The sequence below is a fragment of the Etheostoma spectabile genome, chromosome 3, assembly GCF_008692095.1.
Source record: "Etheostoma spectabile isolate EspeVRDwgs_2016 chromosome 3, UIUC_Espe_1.0, whole genome shotgun sequence".
Lineage (NCBI taxonomy): Eukaryota > Metazoa > Chordata > Actinopteri > Perciformes > Percidae > Etheostoma > Etheostoma spectabile.
In genome coordinates this window covers 22512742-22537210 of record NC_045735.1, presented here as the reverse complement: position 1 = coordinate 22537210, position 24469 = coordinate 22512742, and the positions used below count along the sequence as shown (strand labels likewise).

The 24469-nt window shown below is 40.0% G+C and overlaps 1 protein-coding gene across 7 annotated transcripts; it reads right to left on the bottom strand.

Moving 5' to 3' along the window:
- kiaa0753 (KIAA0753 ortholog) lies at positions 1-24320 on the bottom strand. 7 transcript variants are annotated; one of them, XM_032505293.1, is made up of 19 exons: positions 23882-24320; positions 23014-23307; positions 22648-22915; positions 22368-22477; positions 22220-22282; positions 21584-21805; positions 20448-20625; positions 19234-19427; positions 18907-19034; positions 17498-17650; positions 16843-16932; positions 14373-14387; positions 14300-14333; positions 14003-14074; positions 13663-13833; positions 13395-13476; positions 13033-13153; positions 3829-4062; positions 1-1019 (listed from the first exon to the last, which is right to left on the bottom strand). In XM_032505293.1, the coding sequence occupies exons 1-19, from the start codon at positions 24008-24010 to the stop codon at positions 869-871; spliced, it is 2709 nt and encodes a 902-aa protein (XP_032361184.1). In that variant the 5' UTR covers positions 24011-24320; the 3' UTR covers positions 1-868. The 7 variants fall into 7 exon arrangements, with proteins under 7 accessions (XP_032361184.1, XP_032361194.1, XP_032361150.1 ...); XM_032505303.1 differs by having other exon boundaries at positions 14300-14387; positions 23882-23998; positions 24158-24317; XM_032505259.1 differs by having other exon boundaries at positions 14300-14387.
- Positions 24321-24469: the final 149 nt, after the last annotated feature.

The following is a 24469-nucleotide window of genomic DNA, read 5'->3' as shown; positions in this document are numbered from 1 at the left end:
TCTGCTAAGTCCGTCCTGTTTATTTTGCATTCAGAATTGACACTTTACCCCATTATTTTGCAGGATTTAAGTTGGTAGGTTGCAACAGTATATAAACTAGTAGCCATTTTTATCAAGCTCTGTTGGGAAAAATAAAACAGAAGTAAAGAAAAGCACTGTAATGATCATTACAAAGTGGTGCAAAGCCAATTATAAACTCTAAAATTAATGTCTACATGTATGTTACCCCTTACTGTACTGTATCTCCTCAGATTGGTCATGACTTACTGGGATAACATTTATCAGTAAGGGGAAATAAAGCTTTTTGCTGCATTAAGACCCTTAATTTATACATTTAAGCAAAAGAGGAAATCAAGTTCCAATAGATTAAACACATGATGCCTTTGGTTTCCTACATCATTTTGTTGGTGACCGTATGCTACGGATTTATTTCCATATTATATTACATAAATATAGAAAGTGTGAGTAATCCTTAAAGAGATTTAAACCAAGTGCAAGGGGAGGGCGGTAATCTAATAATCCTCTGTAATGGTCTCTCTAAGCTTATCTAAACTAACCAAACTTTCCCAGCAGAATTCAATCCCAGATACAGATGGACCACAAAGAGTATTGTGACGCTCCCTGTGCAAATCAACAATCTGCTGCAGCTTCATTAAAAAAAAATCGACAAATCTAGTTAAATAAAAACATACGTACATAAGTGTAAGGGTTTCTTTCACAAATAAAACATCTGCCGAGAAACAAGAGACCCTAGCTCTTTGATATTTACATCTTTTGTGCTGAAAGTCTGACAATGCAGATGTTCAACTAAAATAATGACATATAATAATCTGTAAGAAATGGCTTAATCCGTGATGCAGGAATCCTATTAGCTGACCAAAGCCGCAGCTGAAGCAGGCGGTGACTGGACCGGCTGAAGAAACTCAGAGGTGAAGACGGCCTCGGCGTACTCCTCCACAACGTCCTGAAACTCTGCTGCCACGTCAGCCAAAGCCTCCGACAGCAACTCGTCTGCCAGGCTGGGGGACAAGAAAGACAAGGCATTAGAAAGAGAAAGACATTCTCCTTAAAAACAAGTGGCAAATAATTCTCCTGAGACTCAAACTTTTCTGAACTAAATAGATAAACAGTATATAAACATTTTAATTTCATAGAAAAGTCTGAATTTAACATCTCACAAATCATGTTCTGCATCACAACAAATTCAAAAAATCATACATATTCAATTCACATGACCACTATTTCCATTACTATTAGTCTTGCTTTGCCAGACCTTCCTCCACAGTGCTGTGAAGGAGGGTCTGGCTAGTCCACACAGCATTCCTGGATGGGGGAAAACATGTGCTCTGGCATTTCATTAAACCAATCAAAATCATCTTGGGCGGTGCCTTTCCACAATAGCCTCGGGAAGGAACTTGTTTTGGTGGAACATGTGTACGTTCATAAGTTGTTTTAGTTGTGCAACAGTGAACTCAGAATGGACAGATTGTCTAGCTAGCTGTCTGGATTTACCCTGCAGAGATCTGAGGAGCAGTTAACCATAGTCCTCAGAAATCCATCGAAGTTTGGAACACCAACACAATTTTTTTATTTCATAAAACTAGAAAGAATCGACATTGTGACTGTTATATCCCATACCACATTGTTCTTGCCTGGCTTCCTAAGATTTTAAAGGAAATGTAAATCACCAGCCTTGGGTCATTATCTTCCAAAATGCAGAAGTTGAGACCAAAGCAAAATGTGTCTACTGACTTTCAAAGCTGGACATGAAAAACTCCTTGCCTTAAAAGGCATAAAATCAAGGAAAAAAACTCAAAAGACTGGCACAGCACCAAGCTTTATTTCAGTGTTATGATTGATTTGACATTATCTGGGTCAACACACACACACAGACACACACAGACACACACAGACACACACACACACACACACACACACACACACACACACACACACACACACACACACACACACACACACACACACACACACACACACACACACACACACACACACACAGACTGAAGCAGGGACATATGAGATGAGCACAAGTGGTGTACAATCTTGGGTCTCCCTCACAGAGCCCCAGAAACCATCATCACATCATTAGGATGTTGATGCAACGGAACAAGCTGGGTAATTGTGTGTTGAACTACCTGTACCTTTGAAGAATCAATGCAGTAACTTTGCTCTCAATGCAGCATACAAGGTGAAACAGGGTGAAGAAAGGATTGGGAGCAGCCCTTAGAAAATAATAAAACTAATATGCTAAAAGACATGCTCTACTGAATAACTCTTCATTATCTGTGTGTTTAACGCTCCAAATATGATGAAATTCCCACCACAAAAACTGAATTACCTCCAGTCTAATATGCACAAGTAACTGTACAGCCTGCTATCAATTTATGAAAACAAGTTCATCAAACTACTAACTCATTATCCTACTCCGTTTTGCAGGGAATTTTAATTATCATCTGTGGGGTGTAGATGTAGACGCGTATGATGTATGTGTTTTCTCTCCATGAACGCAAAAGGGAATTGGATGGCTTGCACTCACATATTATCCTTTTTTTTCTCCAATTTCAGAAAAGTTCAGATCCATCTCAAGAACCCTTTGGTTCATTGATGTGAGATTGATAATGAGCCAGTGGAACAAGCAGTCAGATCCCATGGGTGAGACTGGGCAATTGTTTTTTTGGGCTATGAGTTTAAGCAGACCGAATTAAATCTGATCTCTTACAAGTTTAGAACTGAAATCAAATACATGGATAAAGTGTGTTTGTATGTATTTACAGTGGCTAAAATAAGTTTAGACACCCATGCTTAAGTTGATTAAAAAGAGGAATAAAAAAAACATCTTTTGGAAATTGATCTTAATGCCTTAACTCAAAACAATTTGGAAAATCCAACCTTTTACAGGACATTAATTTTCTTTGTGAATGTATTGCAAATAAATAAATGTTCTTCGTTAAAATACAGGGGGCATAAGTATACACACCCCTATGTTAAATTCCCACAGAGGCAGGCACATTTTTATTTTTAAAAGCCAGTTTTTTCATGGATTAGGATACTATGCATCCTGACAAAGTTCCCTTAGCCTTTGGAATAAAAATCCCCCCCCCCCACATCATCACATTCCCTTCACCATACGTAGAGATTGGCATGGTTTTATTTCAGTTAGCTTAATAGCTGGTTTGATTTGCATTGAGAGATGATCTTATGGAAAGTTCCCATGCCAATCTCTATTTTAAGGAAGAACATATATTTATTTACAATACATTATTCATTCATAAAGAAAATTGGTGTCCTTAAAATGTTGGATTTTTCTAATTTCTTTTTGTTAAGACATTAAGATCAATTTCCAAATGGTTTTTTATTCCTCTTTTTAATCAACTTTAGCATGGGTGTGTAAACTTATTCAAGCCACTGTACATCCCTGAGAGGGAGTTTTCTGCACTCTGCATTGCAGCAACTTAAGAATTCTGTTAAGTATGCAAATTTGTGAGAGGGAGAGAAGAACAACGTTGAACATCAGAGAAACACTATGCAAACCATAATCTGGCAAGATCCTCTCTGAGCGAGCTCTTCAGACTGCACATCATGTCTGTCAGAGACAGGTCTGTCAGACACAGTTATGTCTGTCAAACACAAACAGAGGAAGGATACATCTCATGCCCATGTGGCTCTGGTGACAAAACCGAGTTATAAAACCTCAAAGACACAAAAAGATGACTGAGTTCATTATTAGCACTGTTCAACTACAGATTGTGTCACACAGAGGGAGAATTGAGCCGTTTGGAAACCTTCAGTGTTAATCTTTCACAGTACCTGTCTGCAATGGCCCAGGGGTTAAAGCTGCCGACAGCCTCGTGAACCACAACATGCAGGTAGGCCTCGTAGTCTTCCCGGTACCGCCGGATGTTTCTCAGCATGCTGCCCGGCACGGATATAGGAGTCCCCCTGTTTATCTCCAATGGGTCTGGGAACATGGCACTGTGTCTGTGCTGCTGCTCGTCCTGGGATGCCTCCTCTGTCAGGCTGTTCTCAGAGAGGATGCTGTGTCTGAGGAGACATAAGAGGATGCCCATCAGGAGAATCAAACGCTGCGGGAGGGTTGCCACAACACCTTTTCATTATCTTGAGTGTTCTCACTGTATAAGCTTGGTAAAGGACTACTGAGGGCTAATGGAAACTCATTTATTGACACCAAGAGCCAGAATGGAGTGCAGCGCTGTGCTTGACCAAAAACACTTGTCGTCATAAGGCTGAGGATGATGAATTTAGGAGAGGTGTCAGAGCGCAGGACGGCTCTCTCACCTGCCCCTTTGCTTAGAGTGAGTCAGGGCTCAGCTGGGCATTGCCATGGTCTGGCTTGATAATCCTCTCTGCTTGGACAAATCGGCCTGGCTGCTGCAACGGCGCTCTCTGTGCTATATTTAGTGCTGCAGCAGTTCCCAAAGCAAAGTGCCTCTCTATTGTGCTCCCCCCGGCCTCGGCTGAACTTGTTTCTGTTTTGACTGTGGAGGCTGCAAACCGCGGCGGGGTGGCCATAAATATCAAAGTGTCAGCACAGTCAACTCTGCTTCCACTCTGAAATGGGTCGATGTCTGATGGGCATCTGAGGAACAATGTAGAGAAATCATCAATACAGCACACTGCAAATTCACTTCCTATTTAAAGACAGAATAGCACCCATGCTTTTTTGCGCCATATTCAAAACAATCAAACAAGCCTGCTTTTCCTGTCAACAAACACCGTTTGGACAGGGGCAAAAGCTCCAAGGCCAAGATTAACCTTAAATAAATATCTGTGAAAAGGTGATGTAAATGAAAAAACAAACCAATATGAGTGACAGAAATGTTACGACTAAGTGTTAGTGGTACCTTCTAACAGATAAACAGCGTTAGTTATTAGCAAAATCACCTCAAGCAACTTTCAAGTTGCTCTTCTAGTTTCTGTACAAAAGCTCCAGCCACGTATCGCCCGGGAAACAGGGACGTGGCAAAGGACAGTGCCATATGAGATATATCAAAAGGGACGCATGCTGTGTGAAGCTGAGTTGGACAAAGACCAAGAGAAAGTAAGTGGTGATTCATGCGAGAGCTTGAGAATAACCAAAAAGAAACAGGTGAACGATGTATAGTGTTGTCACTCCCAATCTGAGTCAAGTGCAGATTTGAGTCGTGCATGTGTCACTTTGCGACAAGTAGCATACAAGATGCTAACGAGAGACTTCTTTAATGTCAATACAGTAAAAATGGACCTACTTAATAAAGTTGGTTCACTGCTGGCTACAAGTTAACAATCAAACACAACAAAGGTTAGCTAAAACGTTTTTGAAATGATTCCCATCTTCTGTTATTGTTTGTAATGAAAAAAGTTTATTATTTCATGGATTTTATAAATTTCAGTATAACTTGTTATGCTAAGCCGTTCTGAGCATGCACGACTCAAATCTGCACTCGACTTACATTGGGTGAGTGACAGTGTTGCAACTTTCTTGCTTATTCAGTAATGCACTACTCAGACATATTTGATATTCAATCTCTTGTACTTGTAGCATTGGAGTAATTTTTTATGTAAAGTCACGTTGGATGCAGCCATTTACTGTGCAACACAGCCTTCAGCTTGTTTGTAATACTTGGCTCGAGAGGACAAGTGTAGCCCTAAACAGCAGACAGAAGGTGCAGTGGAATGAAAGAGCAGGTGAAATATAATACATGAAAGGTTCAGAATATGGCTGAGTGGGGCTTTCATCTTTTCATTGATTTGTTTGATCTGCGGTTTTCAGTCAGCATTAGCCAAGTGTGCGGGGGGAGAGAAATTGTGGTTTGTGTCGGGGCTCCTCACCATGGATACGTAAATCTTATCTGCTGCTCTGCTGATGTTTCCAAAGATGAAATCTCTCACTCTATTGTCTGTGTGGCCGCTTCACAGCGCTCAAACAAGCACATAAAACAGACAAGATAAGAGATAATAGGTGTTTTTGGAAATACTTCTCAGGAGGACAGTACCAATGTTGTGTCTAGTGATACATGATGAAAGTGTTGAAATATCGGTGTGATGTAAAAAAACTATATTCCCACAAAATAGTGAACAAACTCTCTTCTGCTGTTGTAAGTCATGACTCCTAAGTAACCTCTAGCCTGAGCAGAGACTAAAAGCCTCTGACAGTGCTCACACTGTACAATACAATTAAATCTGCTATATTTCCTCTTTTCCACAAATCAGCTAAAAGTCAGTCAAATGGCATCTATGACAGCACCTACAATAATAAAAATCGAAGAGCCAGTGTCAATAATGGTCAACAACTACACAATAAACAATCAAATAAGCCTCCAAAAATCTCTGCTGTCAAAAACTTTCTTCCTTGGTGTGTTTAAATAGGTGTGCGTGTTTGAGGTTGCATGCATGTCTCTGTTTTCCTGCTGACAGCAGCAACTGATGTGTCAGCAGGAAAACTGGGATAATAATAATACTAACTATTATTTGTGTAGCACCTTCAAAAACAGCTTACAAAATGCTTTAACAGAAGAAACAAAAGCATAAACAAAACATAAATATAAACAGCACATCAATACACATATACATACATCCGCAACGAAAGATGGGGCAGCTCTAAAGGACATGAAGGAGAAAAAGAAAATTCACAAGTAGATTGAGGATAAGCGGCAATAGCAAGTTAGTTATAGGAGGACAGGCAGTAAGTGGCGATGAACAGAGAAAGGGCAAAAGGATAAAAAGACAGCATCACATAAAAGCAAGTCTTTAAAAACATGTTTTAAAAAGTGACTTAGAAGAAGTCACTGATTCAGCAAGCCTTATCTCCTTGCACCCGCAACGAACAGGCTCGTATGGGAAAAGCATTCCGAGATACAGTCGGCGTGTGGGTTATAGACAGCCAATCAGGGCTGAGACAACACACATTCTGCTGCTCCAAACCCCCAAAATTAAACCTCGCCAATCTGCTACACTGAACAACTACGGTAGAGGAGTCAACATTGACAAAGGATAAACACACCGACACAAAAACAAACTTCATTTGTAGGCTATTTTCCTTAGTTCCATAGGAACTGATGCAAGTGTTTTTTTATTCTGCTACCCAGCAACATGAAAGCAGAATTACATGAATATCACCAATAACGTTCATAGTTTCCCGGTCTGCTGAAGCTACTTGTACTTATGCTGATTATTGCATTAAAGTATTAATTATCTGAACTGTTGGCAGGTAAATATCTCGACTGACCTGAAGCTGGCTGCAGCTTTAAAAAAAAAACTACTGGGACTTAAGTGTTTGTCGCAAAAACATTTTTCATTATCCGGAGAATTACTTCCCCTAATGAGGTCAGTGTGTTGACTCTGGCTCAAGCTGAGGCATTAGCAATAAATTGAGTTTATTTTCTTGGACACTAATGCAGCTCGTTTCCTCAGGCTGCAGATGAAAACTAACGATCAATTCTCATGTTACAATTATGAAGGACCACTGTGAAACTCAGATCCTGTTACTTCCTGGTAGGGCTGCACAATTATGACCAAAATGAAAATCAAGATTACTTTGATCAATAATGAGATCACGATTAATTATCACAGTTATTTGTTGATTTTAACCAAAACAAATTTTATTGTCACATAGGCTATTTATAACTGCGTTCACATCCATTTTATGCTACATTCCTCTTTTGTTGAAGTTGTATGTTGGATGCTTGTTATCTATTTCGGTACCTCTTTACTACACTTAAATGTCTGCAATGCTCTCTGATGCTCCAAAACAGAAGTTAGAGGCAACAGAAACATTGCTGCATGTCACACTAGTAAACATTAATAACACGTTAGCTACCGTAGTAACTGGATTAACAAGTCTAAAATGCTAAAAAAAAAAAAAAATACGGTTGTAGTGTGACTGTATTTCACTGTAGAGGATTCCAACAGTCTGCCGCTAAAGCTACGAGCCAGGGCTCCAGACTAACTTTGTGCCTTGGTTGCACTGGTGCGCCTAACGTTTTTATGTAGGTGCACCAGCACAAAGTTAGGTGCTGAAAAAAATGGTTTAAAGTGCTTCACTGAGCTGCAAAACTAACACATTTAAGCAAAATAGAAAGTGCTAATGTTTAAAAGTGCATCCCTGAACTAAGACCTGACATTTCATGGATCAAAGTTTTATAGCGGGCCCCCTGGCTGTTGCATGCCCCTCACATGGCCAACACCTGTAACGGCCTTCTTCCCTTTTAGCCTTGGCTAAACCAGCTTGCCACACTCCCTAGCATCAAATCCTCCAAACTCCTTTAGCCCACTAAAGTAGGCTAAATGTTCAGTTTTAAGTCAGAAGGACACTTTTCACAAGCTCTTTTATTAAAACAGATTGGGATTCAAATAAAATGCAAAGACAGGGTTTCCTTCCCTGTTTGATAATATACAGCTGCAACACATGTAAATGAAAACTATCTGAAATAAATAGCCTAGGATGTATTAAAAAAAAAGAAAGGAAAAGCTCCTTCACTTGTTTTCAACAACAATAACAGACTGATTAAAAGACATGGGAAGAGAGGGGGAGTACGATGGACTGAAGCGATGCTTCTCAAAGAGTGACAGCTGATTCATTATGAGTGGGTCCAGCACGGGTCAAATGGCGGGTCAGCGGAGATACACACGTCGTGTTTATGAAATGTCTGTATCGTCACTGTGCTGCATTTTTATGAACTATGATATTCTGGCCATGAGTCACATATCTCGCCCAGGTCCAGCAGGCTCCGTCTCACACGCTATTACTCTATAAACTGAAGTTAGTTGCATTCAATAACTTCTTCAGTTTTTTTCGCTGTGGCGGCCGCGATAGCACAGTTACCAGCAGAAACACTGGTACAAATACAGGTTTGCATCTCACGCTTAACAATATACAGCTGTGTTAATAACAATTAAAACTGTGATATTTAAACGGTTTACAGCACAACATGTCATACTGAAATTTGTTAAATCCATGAAATAAACTTGTCTCATTACAAACAATAACAGAACATGGGAATCATTTAAAAAACGTTTTAGCTATCTATGATTGTTTGATTGCTATCGTTAGCTCCAAAACGCCATTCAACTACCAACCTGGTTGTGTTTGATTGCACTTGTAGCCAGCAGTGAACAAACTTCGTTAAGTAGGTTTTTACTGTATTGACATTACAGAAGTCTCTCGTATGCAAGTATGCTACTTGTCACAAAGTGACGTATGTGCAACTCAAATCTGCACTTGACTTACATCAGGGAGTGACAAACGGAATGACGCATTTAAAATATCACTCGATCAAGCAAATTTGATCGTGGGAAGCCAAAGTGGGAAGTGATCGTGATTAAAATTTGATTAATTGTACAAATTCTGGGGCAACCTCTGGTTCGAATTAAACGGTGGGGGGGGGGGGGGGGTCCTCTGCCTCTCTCTCTCTTGGCTATGTGAAGTATAATGTAATTGGACAGCATTTATATAACACTTTTTTTAGTCTCAAAAACTACTCAAAGCGCTTTACACACTACAGGTACCATTCACAGAGGCTGCCATACAAGGTGCCACCTGCTCATCAGATAAACACTCACACACATTCACACTCCAATGGCGCAGCATCTGGAGCAATTCGTGGTTCAGTGTCTTGTCCAAGGACACTTCTTCAAAACACAAAACATCCATGTGGCAATATTATAAAGTCAATTTGGAGTGCTGTCCTAGTCTTTCCTTTTTCATTTTAGAGCCTGCAACACTGCAGCATGGGTCGCACGCTAATCTCCCTTACAGCTCAAGTCAGTTTACAATGAAACTTCTTGGACCCAAAGGACAGCTCTACTTCCAACTGTATTACTTCTAAAGGAGCTAAGCACTTAAAAGAGCTGCTGTCTCTCTACAACAAGTTTCTGTTTGCACCTCGATATGTGCATAAGAAAAAGTTCTTCTGCTTGTAGTAGCAGTCACTAACTTTGACAAGCATAACTTTTATTGGCACTTTTTTTCCACAGACAAAGGTATTTATTCAAGCAGCTGGCAAGTACTGTAACTACTAAATTGATCGGGTCTTCAAGCAGAGCAGAGAAGAAGCAACTAATGTGGAAAATGTTTCAGAATCAGTGGTTATTATTTTTCAAATGATAAAAAGTACAATTACTGCTTGGCAGGCAATCTTGGAGCCACATACTATTTCATATACACAACCGTCATCAATACAAACAAAGTTCTGTTGTCATGTTGAGTGGGTTTTATTATTTCTTTAGAACTGTTGAGGAGCTCTAATGTAAAAGAGATACTGTGACGCCATGATGTGCGAGTCAGCAGACAGCAAAGCCACCCACTCCATGTCACTCAGTGATTACTAAGGAACTATGTCGATCAATGTACTGACAGCAATCATTAGTCATTACTCTAACTATGACCAAGAAATCTCAGATGTTGCTTTTAAAACATCAACTAACAGATAAGCTTTTAGCTCGATTAAGAATACATACATACACTCATCTAAAGGATTATTAGGAACACCTGTTCAATTTCTCATGCAATTATCTAATCAACCAATCACATGGCAGTTGCTTCAATGCATTTAGGGGTGTGGTCCTGGTCAAGACAATCTCCTGAACTCCAAACTGAATGTCAGAATGGGAAAGAAAGGGGATTTAAGCAATTTTGAGCGTGGCATGGTTCTTGGTGCCAGACGGGCCGGTCTGAGTATTTCACAATCTGCTCAGTTACTGGGATTTTCACACACAACCATTTCTAGGGTTTACAAAGAATGGTGTGAAAAGGGAAAACATCCAGTATGCGGTATTCCAGTGGGCAAAAATGCCTTGTTGATGCTAGAGGTCAGAGGAGAATGGGACGACTTATTCAAGCTGATAGAAGAGCAACTTTGACTGAAATAACCACTCGTTACAATCGAGGTATGCAGCAAAGCATTTGTGAAGCCACAACATGCACAACCTTGAGGCGGATGGTCTACAACAGTAGAAGACCCCACCAGGTACCACTCATCTCCACTACAAATACGAAAAAGAGGCTACAATTTGCAAGAGCTCACCAAAATTGAACAGTTCAAGACTGGAAAAATGTTGCCTGGTCTGATGAGTCTCGATTTCTGTTGAGACATTCAGATGGTAGAGTCAGAATTTGGCGTAAACAAAATGAGAACATGGATCCATCATGCCTTGTTACCAATGTGCAGGCTGGTGGGGGTGGTGTAATGGTGTGGGGATGTTTTCTTGGCACATTTTAGGCCAATTGGGCATCGTTTAAATGCCACGGCCTACCTGAGCATTGTTTCTGACCATGTCCATCCCTTTATGGCCACCATGTACCCATCCTCTGATGGCTACTTCCAGCAGGATAATGCACCATGTCACAAAGCTCCAATCATTTCAAATTGGTTTCTTGAACATGACAATGAGTTCACTGTACAAAAATGGCCCCTACAGTCACCAGATCTCAACCCAATAGAGCATCTTTGGGATGTGGTGGAACGGGAGCTTCTTGCCCTGGATGTCCATCCCACAAATCTCCCTCAACTGCAAGATGCTATCCTATCAATATGGGGCAACATTTCTAAAGAATGTTTTCAGCACCTTGTTAAATCAATGCCACGTAGAATTAGGGCAGTTCTGAAGGCGAAAAGGGGTCAAACACAGTATTAGTATGGTGTTCCTAATAATCCTTTAGGTGAGTGTATATAATATACATATCATATCATTGCAATTACTTTAGGTCAATTTGCAGAGATTTGATATTTACTTTGATATTTCCACTGATCAATGTCAAAGAAATCCTAATTAAATTGACTCTGAATTAAAATAAAAAAAAAAAGGAAACATGAAAAGGTCCAGCCAGGGGCAATGCTTTTTAAAAGGCAGTGTAATTTGGACTGAGGATAAATTGATGTAGGCAGGTCTGTCTATATTCTATATGTTATGCTCTAGAAAAATTAGGGAGATTCAGAACAAATGAGCTGGTTCTCAAATGACTTTGTTCCTGTTAAAAAGCTGTGAGGCTGAATCCCTCTGAAGAAAGTATAAGTAATGAAAAATCCTTAAACCTTTTCAAAATAAACTAGACAGTACTTAGTTGACTTCCAAGCGTCAGTGTTGGCAAAAAATTAGAGCTATTACTCGATGGATGTGTTATGAAGACAGAGTTTAAGATGAGTCACAGAGGGTAAAATTTCCATTATTGCAACTGTAACTGAGGCACTTTAGGTCTGACTGGTTTTAATTTGCTAATGTTGCTGCTTGAATTTGTTAGAAGCAGCATCCTGCTGGCTTGTCAGCGTCAATAACTTCCAGTCCTTCCACTCCCTGTTCTCCTCCTTCCAAGTTCCTCATTAATTTAAGCAGAACAGCAGCTGCAGCCAAAGCCCTGGGCAGTGGAGGGTCTCTCTGTGGAGTTAGGAAAAGACTCTGCCCTGGGTATGGTAGCCACCAAGTGAGTTTTTGCTGGATGACTAAGGCCTCCCAGTGGGAGAGTGATTATAGGGAACGACACGTCATGTGGAAAAAAAACACTAAATGTGCATTGTTGGAAAAACACTAACCACTTTACTTTTTATCAAGACTAGAGGCCTAATTAAACCAATAGTGAATTACTTCTGTGGATGATGATGCTGTTGTTCTTAGTTTTGTAGTACAACAGAAGTCCTAAACTTCAATTTGATATTTGTTTTTCTAATAAAAAGTGACCTACACTCTCCAAGTAAATGAAACCCAACATTCAAATATGTATATATCTTTTAAATAAGGGTGTTTTCATAATGTCATAATCATCACTGTTGTGTTGGAGCCATGGCTACTTAAAATGGGGGCATGGACCTTTAATTTTAGCTCAAAAGATTGGGAAGGAAGTTATATAGGTCAAACCATGATACTGCTCTCCAGTTAATATTATGAGAGCACTCCAAAATGTCTCTACTGCCTCTTTAAGATAAATAAAACAGTAAGGAGGGGAAGCCATCAGCAAAAGATGAGGGGTAGAAATTGTGTGTTAATCAAGTGTAAGAAAACGGGGTAAAAAAGGAGACCCACCCAGTCTCCACAGGTTTCTCTAGGACAATATCAACTGTAGAGCTCTGCCTCGGCACTGGCCTTGTGAGCCTAATTGGCTGAGGAGAGGCTGGCCTGGAGCCCGGAGCATGGCACTGGGGTCCTTGGAGAGAACAGAGAGGAAGGGGGTAGTGGTAGTGTGTGTTGAGAGGGATGAGGTGGAGCAGGGGACAGACAGATAGACAGAACAAAATAAGCAGAGCATGAAGTCAAAATGGCAAGTATTAACCTACCCTTGTCCGTTGTAGCGCTGTTGCCACCTACAGGACACATCAGGCAAATAATTCCTCTAAATGCAGTTACAGGGAATAAACTGAAGTAGATTTTTCTTTTTCTTTTTTTACCTGCTGCTCCTGGTCGGTCCCAGTGAAGAGGGTCAGAGTAGGTGATAGAAGCAAACCGTCTCCTCACTTCCTCCTGATCTCTCTGCTCAGACACAAACATGTAAATGTCTTCCAATAAACAAACTGCCCACAAGCCAATAGAAACTGCATCAGTAAACAAGACCAGCCCAAAGCTGTCACAAGAGCTTTCTATAAATGACAGCCTGATCACTGCTCCACGCTGACCTTCTGGTTTGTGGGCCTTTCTTTACACTAGGGCAGCTCTCACCTGTATCTCCTCCATACGAAGAAGCATACTCTCCAGGGTGGGGGCCTGCAGCCTACACAGGGCTATGCCCCCCAACTGTCCCTCTGTCTCAGCAGCCCACGCCGCCTGTGCAGTGTCCTCCAACAGATCTTCCAGCAGCGCCTCACTCAGCTGCTCAGCACTCTCTGCTGCCTGTGGAGGACAACATCGAAATAAGAATAGTGGGCCAAATTGTACAACTGTTCGGTTCATGTCGTTTAATCATGGCCATGATACCAAATTCAAACTGTATTCAATAGCAACACCATTTCTCCTCTCCCCTGTGAATTACTGTACAAAGAACAACAGCAGTGCAGCTCACCCTCTCTGCAGCCTGTTCAGACAGCCGATTCCTCAGCGAGTAGCTTATCCTGTTCCTGGACTCACCAATCTGCTGAAGTAAAGAGACAAAACAAACTCATGTTTTAAGGCCATAAAAAACAATACAGATACCCTTCAATCTACACTTTTACTGTGGCAAATTAAAAGGTAAATACAAGAGCTATGTTTTCTTTTGACAACATGTATTAATCGTTTTACTCTTCATATAGGAGACATAAAAGGAAGAAAAGTGAGATAAAAATCTGGCAGTAACCAGACAACAAATTAGTCTTCTCACCTGAGCTTCATCCAGAAGGGGCTGAATTTTCTCCATGGCCTTCTGCTCAGCTCTTCCAGCCCACTGAGTTGGTGAGACAACATCTGACCTGTAAACCAAAACACACCCACAATGCACAATGTCACAGAAGAAATTCTATTTTTAAATTTTTAAGCCTGATGGGAATCTACATAAAATTGCAGTATTTGTCAGCCATCTTGTGAACCCTGGTTTCTTTCACTGTAGAAGCCAATGAATATATTCACAAAGCCTGAAACGCTTCTTACAACTAATCCACCTAAGATCAGATCTGGGCATACCTCCCTTCTGCCAATATTACTATAACCTGAAAAAAAAAATAATAATAAGGACACTATCCAGCCTTTGCTTAAAAGGTCCCATGACATGGTGCTCTTTGGATGCTTTTATATAGACCTTGGTGGTCCCCTAAGACCATATCTGAAGGATCTTTCCCAAAATTCAGCCTTGGTGCAGAATTACAGCCTCTTGACCCTGTACCCAATGAATTTTCTTTAGTATGTGCTATTTCTGAGTCTGTAGCTTTTGAGGAGGAGAAAGGAGGCAGGGGGGAGGCTGGGGGTGTGGCCTTGACCAACTGCCACTTTTCTCATTTGAAAGCCATGATGTCTCTCACTCATGGGTGGGCCAAATTCTTTGGGCGGGCAAAGCAAAAAAAGGGGAGATAACATAAGGGGCAGGATTCCAAATCGGCCCATCTGAGCTTTCCTTTTTTTCAAAGGCAGAGCAGGATACACAGGGATCGGTTTACACCTATCACCATTTCTATCCACTGGGGGACCATAGGTAGGCTGGGGGAACTCATATTAATGTTAAAAAAAACTCATGTCAAACGTTCATGCCGTGGGACCTTTAACTTAAAAGATCTTAAAATATGGTTGGATAAGAATTTTCTCGGTCTAAGTGACAATAATTGTTGTGTTTGGTTGTGCTGAACGTTTTATTGCCTGTGTTGATACTCTAGGTACTTTAGTTTCCCAAATTAATCCTTTTACTAAGAATGTGGGTGTGATTTTTGACAGTGCTTTTAAAATTTGACAAACATTGTTAAACCGTTGTGTTGTCTTCCCGTTAACCGTGAACTTGTCCTTCCAGGTCAACATTGAAAATGAACTTTTTTTTTGTGTGCTTTTCCGATATTTTTTGTCACTTTTTCCAGCTTTGGGCGCTTTAAAAAAAAAAACTGAGCTGGTTTAATAACAGATTTTACACTTATTCTTGGAATCCATGGTCAACAAACCTCATTTATATCAAATTATACACAAGTTTTTAGTTAAAAAGGCAGAAATTATTAATTATTTTGACTAATAGTTAAGATCAGAAGATGTTGAGATGGGTAGATGTCAAAGTTTAGTCCGGATACTGTTTTTAAAAATAATTCAAATGCTATAACAATGAATAAAACACCCAAAAATTCAATGAAAGTAATCACTAATGTCACCTGAAGAACGTTGTATGGAATCATCCATGTTATTTTTGGGCAATTTGGTTGAAAGAAATCCATATTTCAGATATAAAACACTTAGAAACGGGTTAATTTGACCCAAGGACAACACAAGGGTTACCGTTGTTAAAACCAGTTTCTTCCAGCTGAGACTTTTGGCAAAGGTTACCTTGGCAAAGCCCTACCTGCTACACAAAAACTTCAAAAGAGTCGTAGGTGCATTTATTACGTATTGATTAGACTACTGTACTCTCTATGTGTTAGATTGGATCAGTCATCCCTTCGTCGATTAGTTAGTCCAGAACGCAGTAGCTCGACATTTAACCCGGGACCAGAAAACATGACCACATTAAACCCGTTTTGGCCACGCTCCACTGGCTTCCTGACTGTTATAGGATTGATTTAAAAATTGTATTGCTTGTTATTAAGATTTTAAATAATTTGTTGTTGTCTTCTTATTTATCGGAGCTTTTACATGTCCAGACACCTGTCAAAGCACTGAGGTCTTCCAATCCTATACTCCTCCATGTGCCAGATCCAGGTTAAAAAACAAAGGTGACCGAGCCTTTGCACCAGCTGCCCAAAACCTCTGGAATAGTTTACCTATTCATATAAGAACAGTTGGACTGCTGAAACATTCAAATCATTGCTTAAGACCCACTACTATGCGTTGGCTTTCAATTCAAGTTGAGTTTTGACACCTTGACCCTTTTCAACTGACCCTTTTCAACCTTGACCCTTTTCAACTGTTTATTGTTTGTGTAGACTAACTTATTGTTTGTGTAGACTAACTATTTTGGGGTTGTTTTTTTTTGTTTAGTTTTTTTGCGCTTCTTAAGCACTTTGGTCAACTTTGGTTGTTTTTGAATGTGCTATATAAATATATCTTCACATTTGTCTGTGTAGTTTGGTATTTCATCGTTTTAATGTAAGTTGTATTTTGGGTACAGATATTATCACCAATGTATCAATTTTCCAGCTGCATCAATATCCAACAACTGAGAGAACATTACAACCTTCAACTTTCATCCCCTTCAGATCCTTTAAGCCTGCTAAATCTGTACTTATATGTCTTGTGTACCTTAATGTTTGAATGTGTTCAGCCTCTTCTTTACTCAGCTGTTTAAGCTCTTTCAGTCTCTGCAACATCTTCTTATCCAACCAGGCTTTCCTGTACCAAGCCAATAATCATCAAATGAAGCAAAATGCAAGCTCAATTAAGCATTTCAAACAATACAATATCCAATACCTTATAATCCCCATCTCTGAAATCAGTATGCTAGCCCCTGATTAATTGGAAAGCACAATTGTAGTATTTAAAATTTGATTAAACAGTCATGTGGAACACTCAATCAATGAGGTGCTTATAAGCACTGAAATCAGGCCAACTATTAATAAGCCATAAAGAAAAATGGCCTCAATCTAGCATGCACCTAGATTCATTTATTGGAAAGAATTACTTTTGAATTAGAATCAGAGTATTGCCTTTGGCTCTCAGCAAGTGGGGTCTGACACAGACGTAAGAAATAACTTTCTGAATGAGTCATTAAAATTCCATTTATTTTGGCGTTTCCTCTCGCTGGGACAGACAATGTGATGTATGTACTATATATATATGTATGCCTATGTAAAGAATAAATAACAAAAACCCCATAATAGCTAACCTGAGGAACTTCATGCTGAAATATCTGATAAATAGAAGAGAATTATCTGGAAATATTTTGAAGGAGATTTACCTTAATGCTTCACTCTGAGCTTGTTTCTTCTTTTCTGAGCTCAAGGCTGGCTCCACTACCAAACCACCGGCCATCGTCTGCTTTGGAGGGCTGGGCGAGGGCTTCACGGGGGAGAAAAGACATCGAGGCTCTGGTCTTCTCCTTGGAGGGGATCTGTTGAGATAACAGCAGAGGGATGAAAGAATAACAAACATAGACAAACAGAAAAAAATAGACATAGAAAACAGGGAAAGTGAACAAGCTATTTTACACAAAGACCACGCAACATATCTAAATATAGGGGTCTCCCATACATACATTTTTCAATTTCTATTAACTATGACCTGTATAACATGATGAAAACATGCGTGGGAATTTTTTAGGCTATACCTTTGCAGTTTCTTTTTTATAACCTTGGTATAAATGACAGTTGAAATATGACAATGCCATGGCTGATGGTATGATGTATTTTATAATAAAGATTATTTTTCTGATAAAGCCTGCTCACGTCTAGCCTGGCTCCGCTCTCCTACGTACTTCTGCTCAATTCTCATTTTCCTTCAGTACTCCGTCTGGGTTTGCTGTATACTCGCGAGTTTCTCCGGTCAAATCTTTACCGGTCCAATCAGCGAACAGAGGTAGTGGCTGAGAACAATGACGTTGAGGTTTGGTAACCTTCGGTGAGTTCTGTACTAATAGAGGCGGAGAAAGATGCGAGTGAAGCCATTCAGTCCGTTGGGGTAGCGCTGACGAATATCCAAAAGGTAAAGCATGGGCAAGAGTTTTGTAGGTGGCCATGATGTTGTGGCCCTCCTCCTCACAGCATTCGGGAAAAGTTTGATTTTCCAGCTCGCTCCATAAATGGTGAAGGAGTTAGCTAAGGCTACCGTTAGCGATGCTAAGCCAACTTCACAACCAAAAGTTTGTGATTGGTTATGAAAGATCCAGAGTGGCTCTGGGCAGATCCAATAGTTTTAAACTTCAAAAGAGTACCTGCCTTTAAGGAAGTTAACACTTGTCAATGGAGAGTGGCCAGACTCTCTCGACACATGAAATGGACCAGAGTCTGGTAGGACCAGGCTAATGGACCAGAGTCTGGTAGGACCAAGCTAATGAACCAGAATCTGGTAGGACCAGGCAAGTTCACGTCCACCTTCTGGCAAAAAGTCGAAAAATGTATTAAACAGGTCTCTGCTGGCAATTGTTCCTTGTATTTTTTTCAAGAGCACGGTTATTCACAATCCATTAATGAGCATAATGGATGAAAACTGTTAACTGTTAACTGTTAGTTTCTGGCATTATGGTACATTAAAGTAATTTAACCTTAGATATTAAACTACTTTAATCATACACTGTGCAGTGAGAAGCAAAAATATTAGTGAACAGATGATTTAAATGAAAGAAAGTGTACAGTGAGATGAAAGGCTCACCGCTGTGGAGGAGAGTGAGGCGATGTAGGTATCCAGGGCACCGAGCGCTCTTTTTGTGGAAGCTGGTTCACTCGGAGCTGAGAGGAGACTGTATGCTGCTGGAAACCTGCCTCTTTTATCTGATTACGTTACAACAAGAAATATAAATAATACATTTAGATTGTTTACATGATCCTGACATAGTTTATATCTTTGAAGTGACCGCTGGCACATCTTGCTATGCCTTGTCACAGTGAATGTTAATAAAAATCTAATAATGATATGAAGTATTTTCTGTGTGTTAGAAGATATTTAAGTTAGTATTAAGCGTTCAAGTCAAGCAAACACCTTCATTATAATGTCAACCCTGCTTCTCTCAGAGTGTAGAGCCCCTCCTTTTCTGCAAGTTGTCTCAGGTGGTCCCTGTAGCTCTCGGAGCTCTCTCTGGGCCAGGCTCTCCAGGCCAGCCCTGAGCACCTCTCTCCTGTTCATAAACCGGTGAGATGTAGTTTTGGGCTTCTGTGAGGTAATCCTCCTACCTGCTGACACATATGTGAATCTTAACATTTGGCTTGTTTTAATCTTAAAGCTATATTGCGTTCTTTACTCAGCCTAAACAGCTGAGCAAAGAAGAGGCTGAACACATTCAGACATTAAGGTACACAAGAAATATAAGTACAGATTCAGCAGGCTTAAAGGATCTGAGGGGATGAAAGTTGAAGGTTGTAATGTTCTTTCGGTTGTTGGATATTCATGCAGCTGGAAAATTGATACTTTGTTGATGCTATCTGTGCCCATATTACAACCTACATTAAAATGATGACAAGAAATACCAAACTACACAGGGCTGTGTGGCGCTGACGCTCATTGATATCAAAAGGTTACGCACTAAAGCTTTAACATATTGAATCCCATGTAAATAAAAATTAAGGAAAAGCTACATCTGTTCATCACTTTTAAACATAAGTAAATCAGTTTGGGACCTGGGGGGCGAAGGCATGATGCAACACAACAAATTGCCTCCAATTTGACAATTAGCTAACACTCTTGACAACCATTTCTCTCAGCTCAATAGGAGCCAGCAGGAGTTCATAAGATTAAGCAACAGGGGACCTACGGGTAGAGTTCTGCACTTTAGTTTCAGTTTTTCCCTTCCTATCACTTCTTCATGGCTCCTAATCAATTTTCAGCCTGGTAGAGCCACAGTGGGGGGTTTAAGCACAGTGGGGGGACAACTGCACAAAAGCCCTTAGGTGTCTCCCAGATACTCAGAAGACTAAACGGTTTGTTCTTCATCAAAAGGCATACACATAATTTACTATGTGTGCGGTTTGGGCAGCAGGTAGGCCATGGCTTTAAGCAGGAAATTATGAAGGAAAATACTGCAGTTATATTGGATTAATGAGGTTTGAAATTGTCTTAATGAATGCTGTTGCTGAGGGTATACATTTAGAAACAGATTAGAATATTACTTATAAAGTTACACAAGCAAAAATGGATTACCAAAGAGAAGCAAAGGCTTATGAACATGCTAATTAAATCCAGGCAAAAGAACCACTCACCACGGACACCTCTTTTGGTATTTGCCAGTTTGCGAGGACCTCGAACAGTTATGTTGCTGGGACCCTTGGGTGCAGTAGTAGGTGACATGCTGCGATGGGGAGACTTCCTGTGTGGAAGACATGCTTGGGCCTGCATCTTTTCGAGCAGCTCTTGTTTGCTGAGGACAGAATCCAAAGTCTAAGACGAATAGAGTGACAAGACAATCAAATCTTAGATTATCCACTTATGAAACAACAACTAAACAATGCTGCTTTTTCCCGATTTACTGTCCTTTTAAATAACAAAGACAATCATTCGAAACAGATATCTATAAACCAAGAGCAGTGGGGTCATAATGTGTAAAAATGAAATAAAACAAGTACAGACCCAACAAATCTTTAATTTCAGAGTATTTACTATCAAAAATTGTATGTATTATGATTTCTAACTTCTGATTTTGTTAAAGAAGGAAAAGAAAATTGAAATATTCAGTACTATCGAATAGCAATACTTCTAGAATCGCAATATAGGGAAATACCAATAGCAATCAAATCGACACCCATGTCAAAAGAAACAAATTGGGACAAAAGTATATCGTCCCAGCCCTAGTATTTACATCAGCAATCAGACAATTTCTGTGAAAACTTCTATAAAATCTCACACAGAAAGATTAACTTAGACTTATAATAATAAAGTCATCTTATTATGAAAGGTGGGTCTATTACAGCCATTACTCAATGACCCACAAACAGTGGTGGACACTTTTTTTCACTTGCGACGCTCTGCCAGACTTGTGTTGCAGTTATCTCCACTGGATGCATGATTGTCTTCAGTAATCACTTTAAATTACCTTGTTGAAAGATGCTAGACAAATACATTTCCCTGGCCTTCAGTAAATGAAACACTAAGTCAGTTGAAATAACGCAAAATGGCTGATATAGCCTGTAAATCACTGCAAAAAACACTGTTTAGGTTGTCTACATGTAGGTTTCGGATTATCGTTTTGCAATATTGTCCTAAAATTAGGGGAAATGTAAACAATGAGTCCTTCATACTCATAGTTGTTACATTTCAAATCAACTGTGTTAGAATGGAGCCAAAACAATAAAAAGCCATATTATTGTCCAAATACTTGAATTTGAACTTTATGCCTTACCTCTAGTTTCTGCAGGATGTCAATGGCCGTCTCAGGCACAACTGAACACTGTTGTACTTCAACCTTAGCTGAGCACAAAGAGAGCTGGCGAATCAGCTGACTCAGCTCTTTGTAATAAGGGGGTACCTTGCCATGAGATAGATCTGAAAGCTGGTGGATTACAACCTGTAAGGCCCTGAGGGTCCCACGGTGGGCAGCTGCAAGCCTGTTTATTGCCATGGACTGAGAGAAGAACAGAGAGTAATTTACTTAACTGGATACATCAATAATATTTGCTTAGCAATACAGCTGGCAAAACTTAAGCAACATAATATTATTCAAAGAATAAACAATTGTTGGTCAAAGTACTAACACAAAAAACTTTGAACATCAAGGTTATAACTTGACTGACTTTTGGCAAAACCAAAAAGCTCGGTATTTTGTTTAATGCTTTTCATAGAAACAAATAAAACTCAAACAATTGTGGTTTCATAACACTCAGTGGTGTGTCTGATTGGCAAGTAGAACATTTTTCTTTGAGGGGCCGGAAGCCCCAAAAAGTAATTTGATATTGGGGTTTGCACGCTGCATCATCAATAACTAATACATGAGCTCAACACATCAGTATAGAGATGTGTGACAATGCTGAAAACATACCTTTTTGGCGCCCCACATTTTCTGGCTTCGTAGTTTATCTATATCTTCTTGTATCTCGTTTACCTATTAAATAATGATTTTGTAGACAAGTGTTTATAGATACAGAACAAATTAAAAAGTCAGTAATGGTCTATGTGCCTAAGTTTACCTGTTGTTGGAGAACATAGATGACACGTGCTGAGCGGGCTGCCTGCTTTTGTCTGCGTATCTCCAACTTGTTTTGCTCTTCAGGCTCCAATGGATCTTCTGTCTTCTCCCCTGTTGTTTGAACCCCATAATTCATTAATGTTTAGTTTAATCCATTATGTATGCAATGTAAAACCCTATGTGAAGTGTACTGATTGTGACGGGTGCCAAAATTGCGATTTTTGTGTAATCATATTATTAATAGTAAGACACAAGCCTATTGTGACAAGCTGAGCTGTTACCTTTGCTAGCTAGCTCTTCTACTTTCTGAATATACACTTCTAGCTCATTCTGAAGCTTGCAAATCTCCTGGCTTAAAGGAGCCTGTTTGCCTCCTTCAAATTGCCTTGGGCCAGGGTCTCTGGTTGGGGGTGACCGGCCAACCCGAGGCAAGGAAGAAATGGAACGCTTTTGGGGTGTGTGCACCAACAATTTGTGTCCAGGTCGGGTTGCTTTCTCTTTTGGACTGGAGGTCTTTAACTTGTTCTTATTGGGAGTGGCTGCAAGCTCCTAAAGAGAGAGAAAAAGACTCAATAACTGAACAAAGCCACAATTGTTCTTTAAATAGGACATAAATGTAGTCTATAAATTATAAACTAACCAATTACCTGGAGCAGATTGACATCACTTGTTTCAAGGAGAGAGACCTCCTGTGTGGGTTTAGCAGGGGATTTTATGAGTGACTCAAGGCGCCTTCGTCTCACATCTCGCTTGGCCCGCTGCACTGCGGCCCGCAGTCTCTCTTCTGAGAGAGTGGTAAAGCTGATGGAGCTTCTGGTGCTGTCCACTTGGTCCCGCTCCTCTGATAGCGGCAGCAGCCTCTCTATCACTATTGGGGCTGGCCGGCGTACATGGGTGGCACGGTTGCTGGTACTTGCTGGGATGGCATCATTGAACAATAGCTGTTGTGTGTAAGCCATCGATTAGTCTTAACCAGTCTCATATGAGATATAAAGAGCCATTGCCAAGTTATTTCTGTGTTTAACTTCACTTTAACCCAGTTGCCAATTTGTTTGGTGCAATTAGCTAAATCCAATGCAAAGTTGTTTTTTTAAGCTGCTTTTAAAAGTTGTTGATTGATTTACTGTATGATCATTTGGGGGTCATACTATTTGGTTCTGTTGAACTGCATTGTGCTTTACTGAGTGGTGTGTCTAAATATCTACTATATCCTCTCTGATATACATGGACAACATTTTTTTTTGTACAACGCCACACAATCCAACGCCACCACCCACAACCATCCCCTAATATGACTATTGAACGTTAACTTAATTCAACACCTCTCAATGAAGGTAGGCTGCATTGCAAGGCTGACATGTCAGACTAAAGTGAATTTAACTAGTTGTACCAAATCAGCTGGCAACAGTGTACATGCGTGCACTTGTCAGATATCATACGCTATCTAGAATAAAGATATAACATAGTTGAATATTTACAGGCGCTAGATGCGCATGCCATTGTTGTTTAAGTTACCTTGGTTTGGGACATCTCAGTGGGTAAATTGTGCACGTTTTGGGTTGAACCTGAAACAAGCCAGTCTCTCCTTTGACTTTGCTGTCCTACGGAAGTCGCGTGACAGCTCGACAAGAACTGTGCAGTCATTACAGAAACAAAAATGCTCAGTCAAATTAGCAAACAATTATTATTATATAGCTAGCGTTAGCTAATGCTAATGAAAGCTAACTAGCTAGTTACGCTTTTGGATTGAAGTTTAAAAACATTACGTTAATCCCAACATAATCCATTCACCCATTGCTTGTAGTTTAAACAGAAATTATGTATTAGCTACGGACGTAGCGTCTCTAACTGGATGTCAATTAAAGTAGCTAGTTAGCTATGTGACATGGTTAACTTTTTCAAATCTTTGTCCGAGCTTGTCAACAGTTTGAAACGCCGCCATGACAACAACCATAGACAGTTAAAGAAACAACAACAAAAAGCCGCTAGACGGAAGTAGTTTTGTACAAAGTACGGATCGTCAAGAGAGTCAAACATAATCGCAACCGCCTTAATTTAATTTAGTAATTTAATGTTTTAAAATGTAATAACTTTTTAAATAAG

Coding starts and splice junctions, on each gene's coding strand:
- kiaa0753 (XM_032505259.1), bottom strand. CDS start 24,010: ATGACTGCACAGTTCTTGTCGAGCTGTCACGCGACTTCCGTAGGACAG. Junction 22,478..22,647: donor AGAAGAGCTAGCTAGCAAAG/GTAACAGCTCAG, acceptor TTCAAACAACAG/GGGAGAAGACAGAAGATCCA. Junction 1,020..3,828: donor CCCTGGGCCATTGCAGACAG/GTACTGTGAAAG, acceptor CTTGTCCCCCAG/CCTGGCAGACGAGTTGCTGT.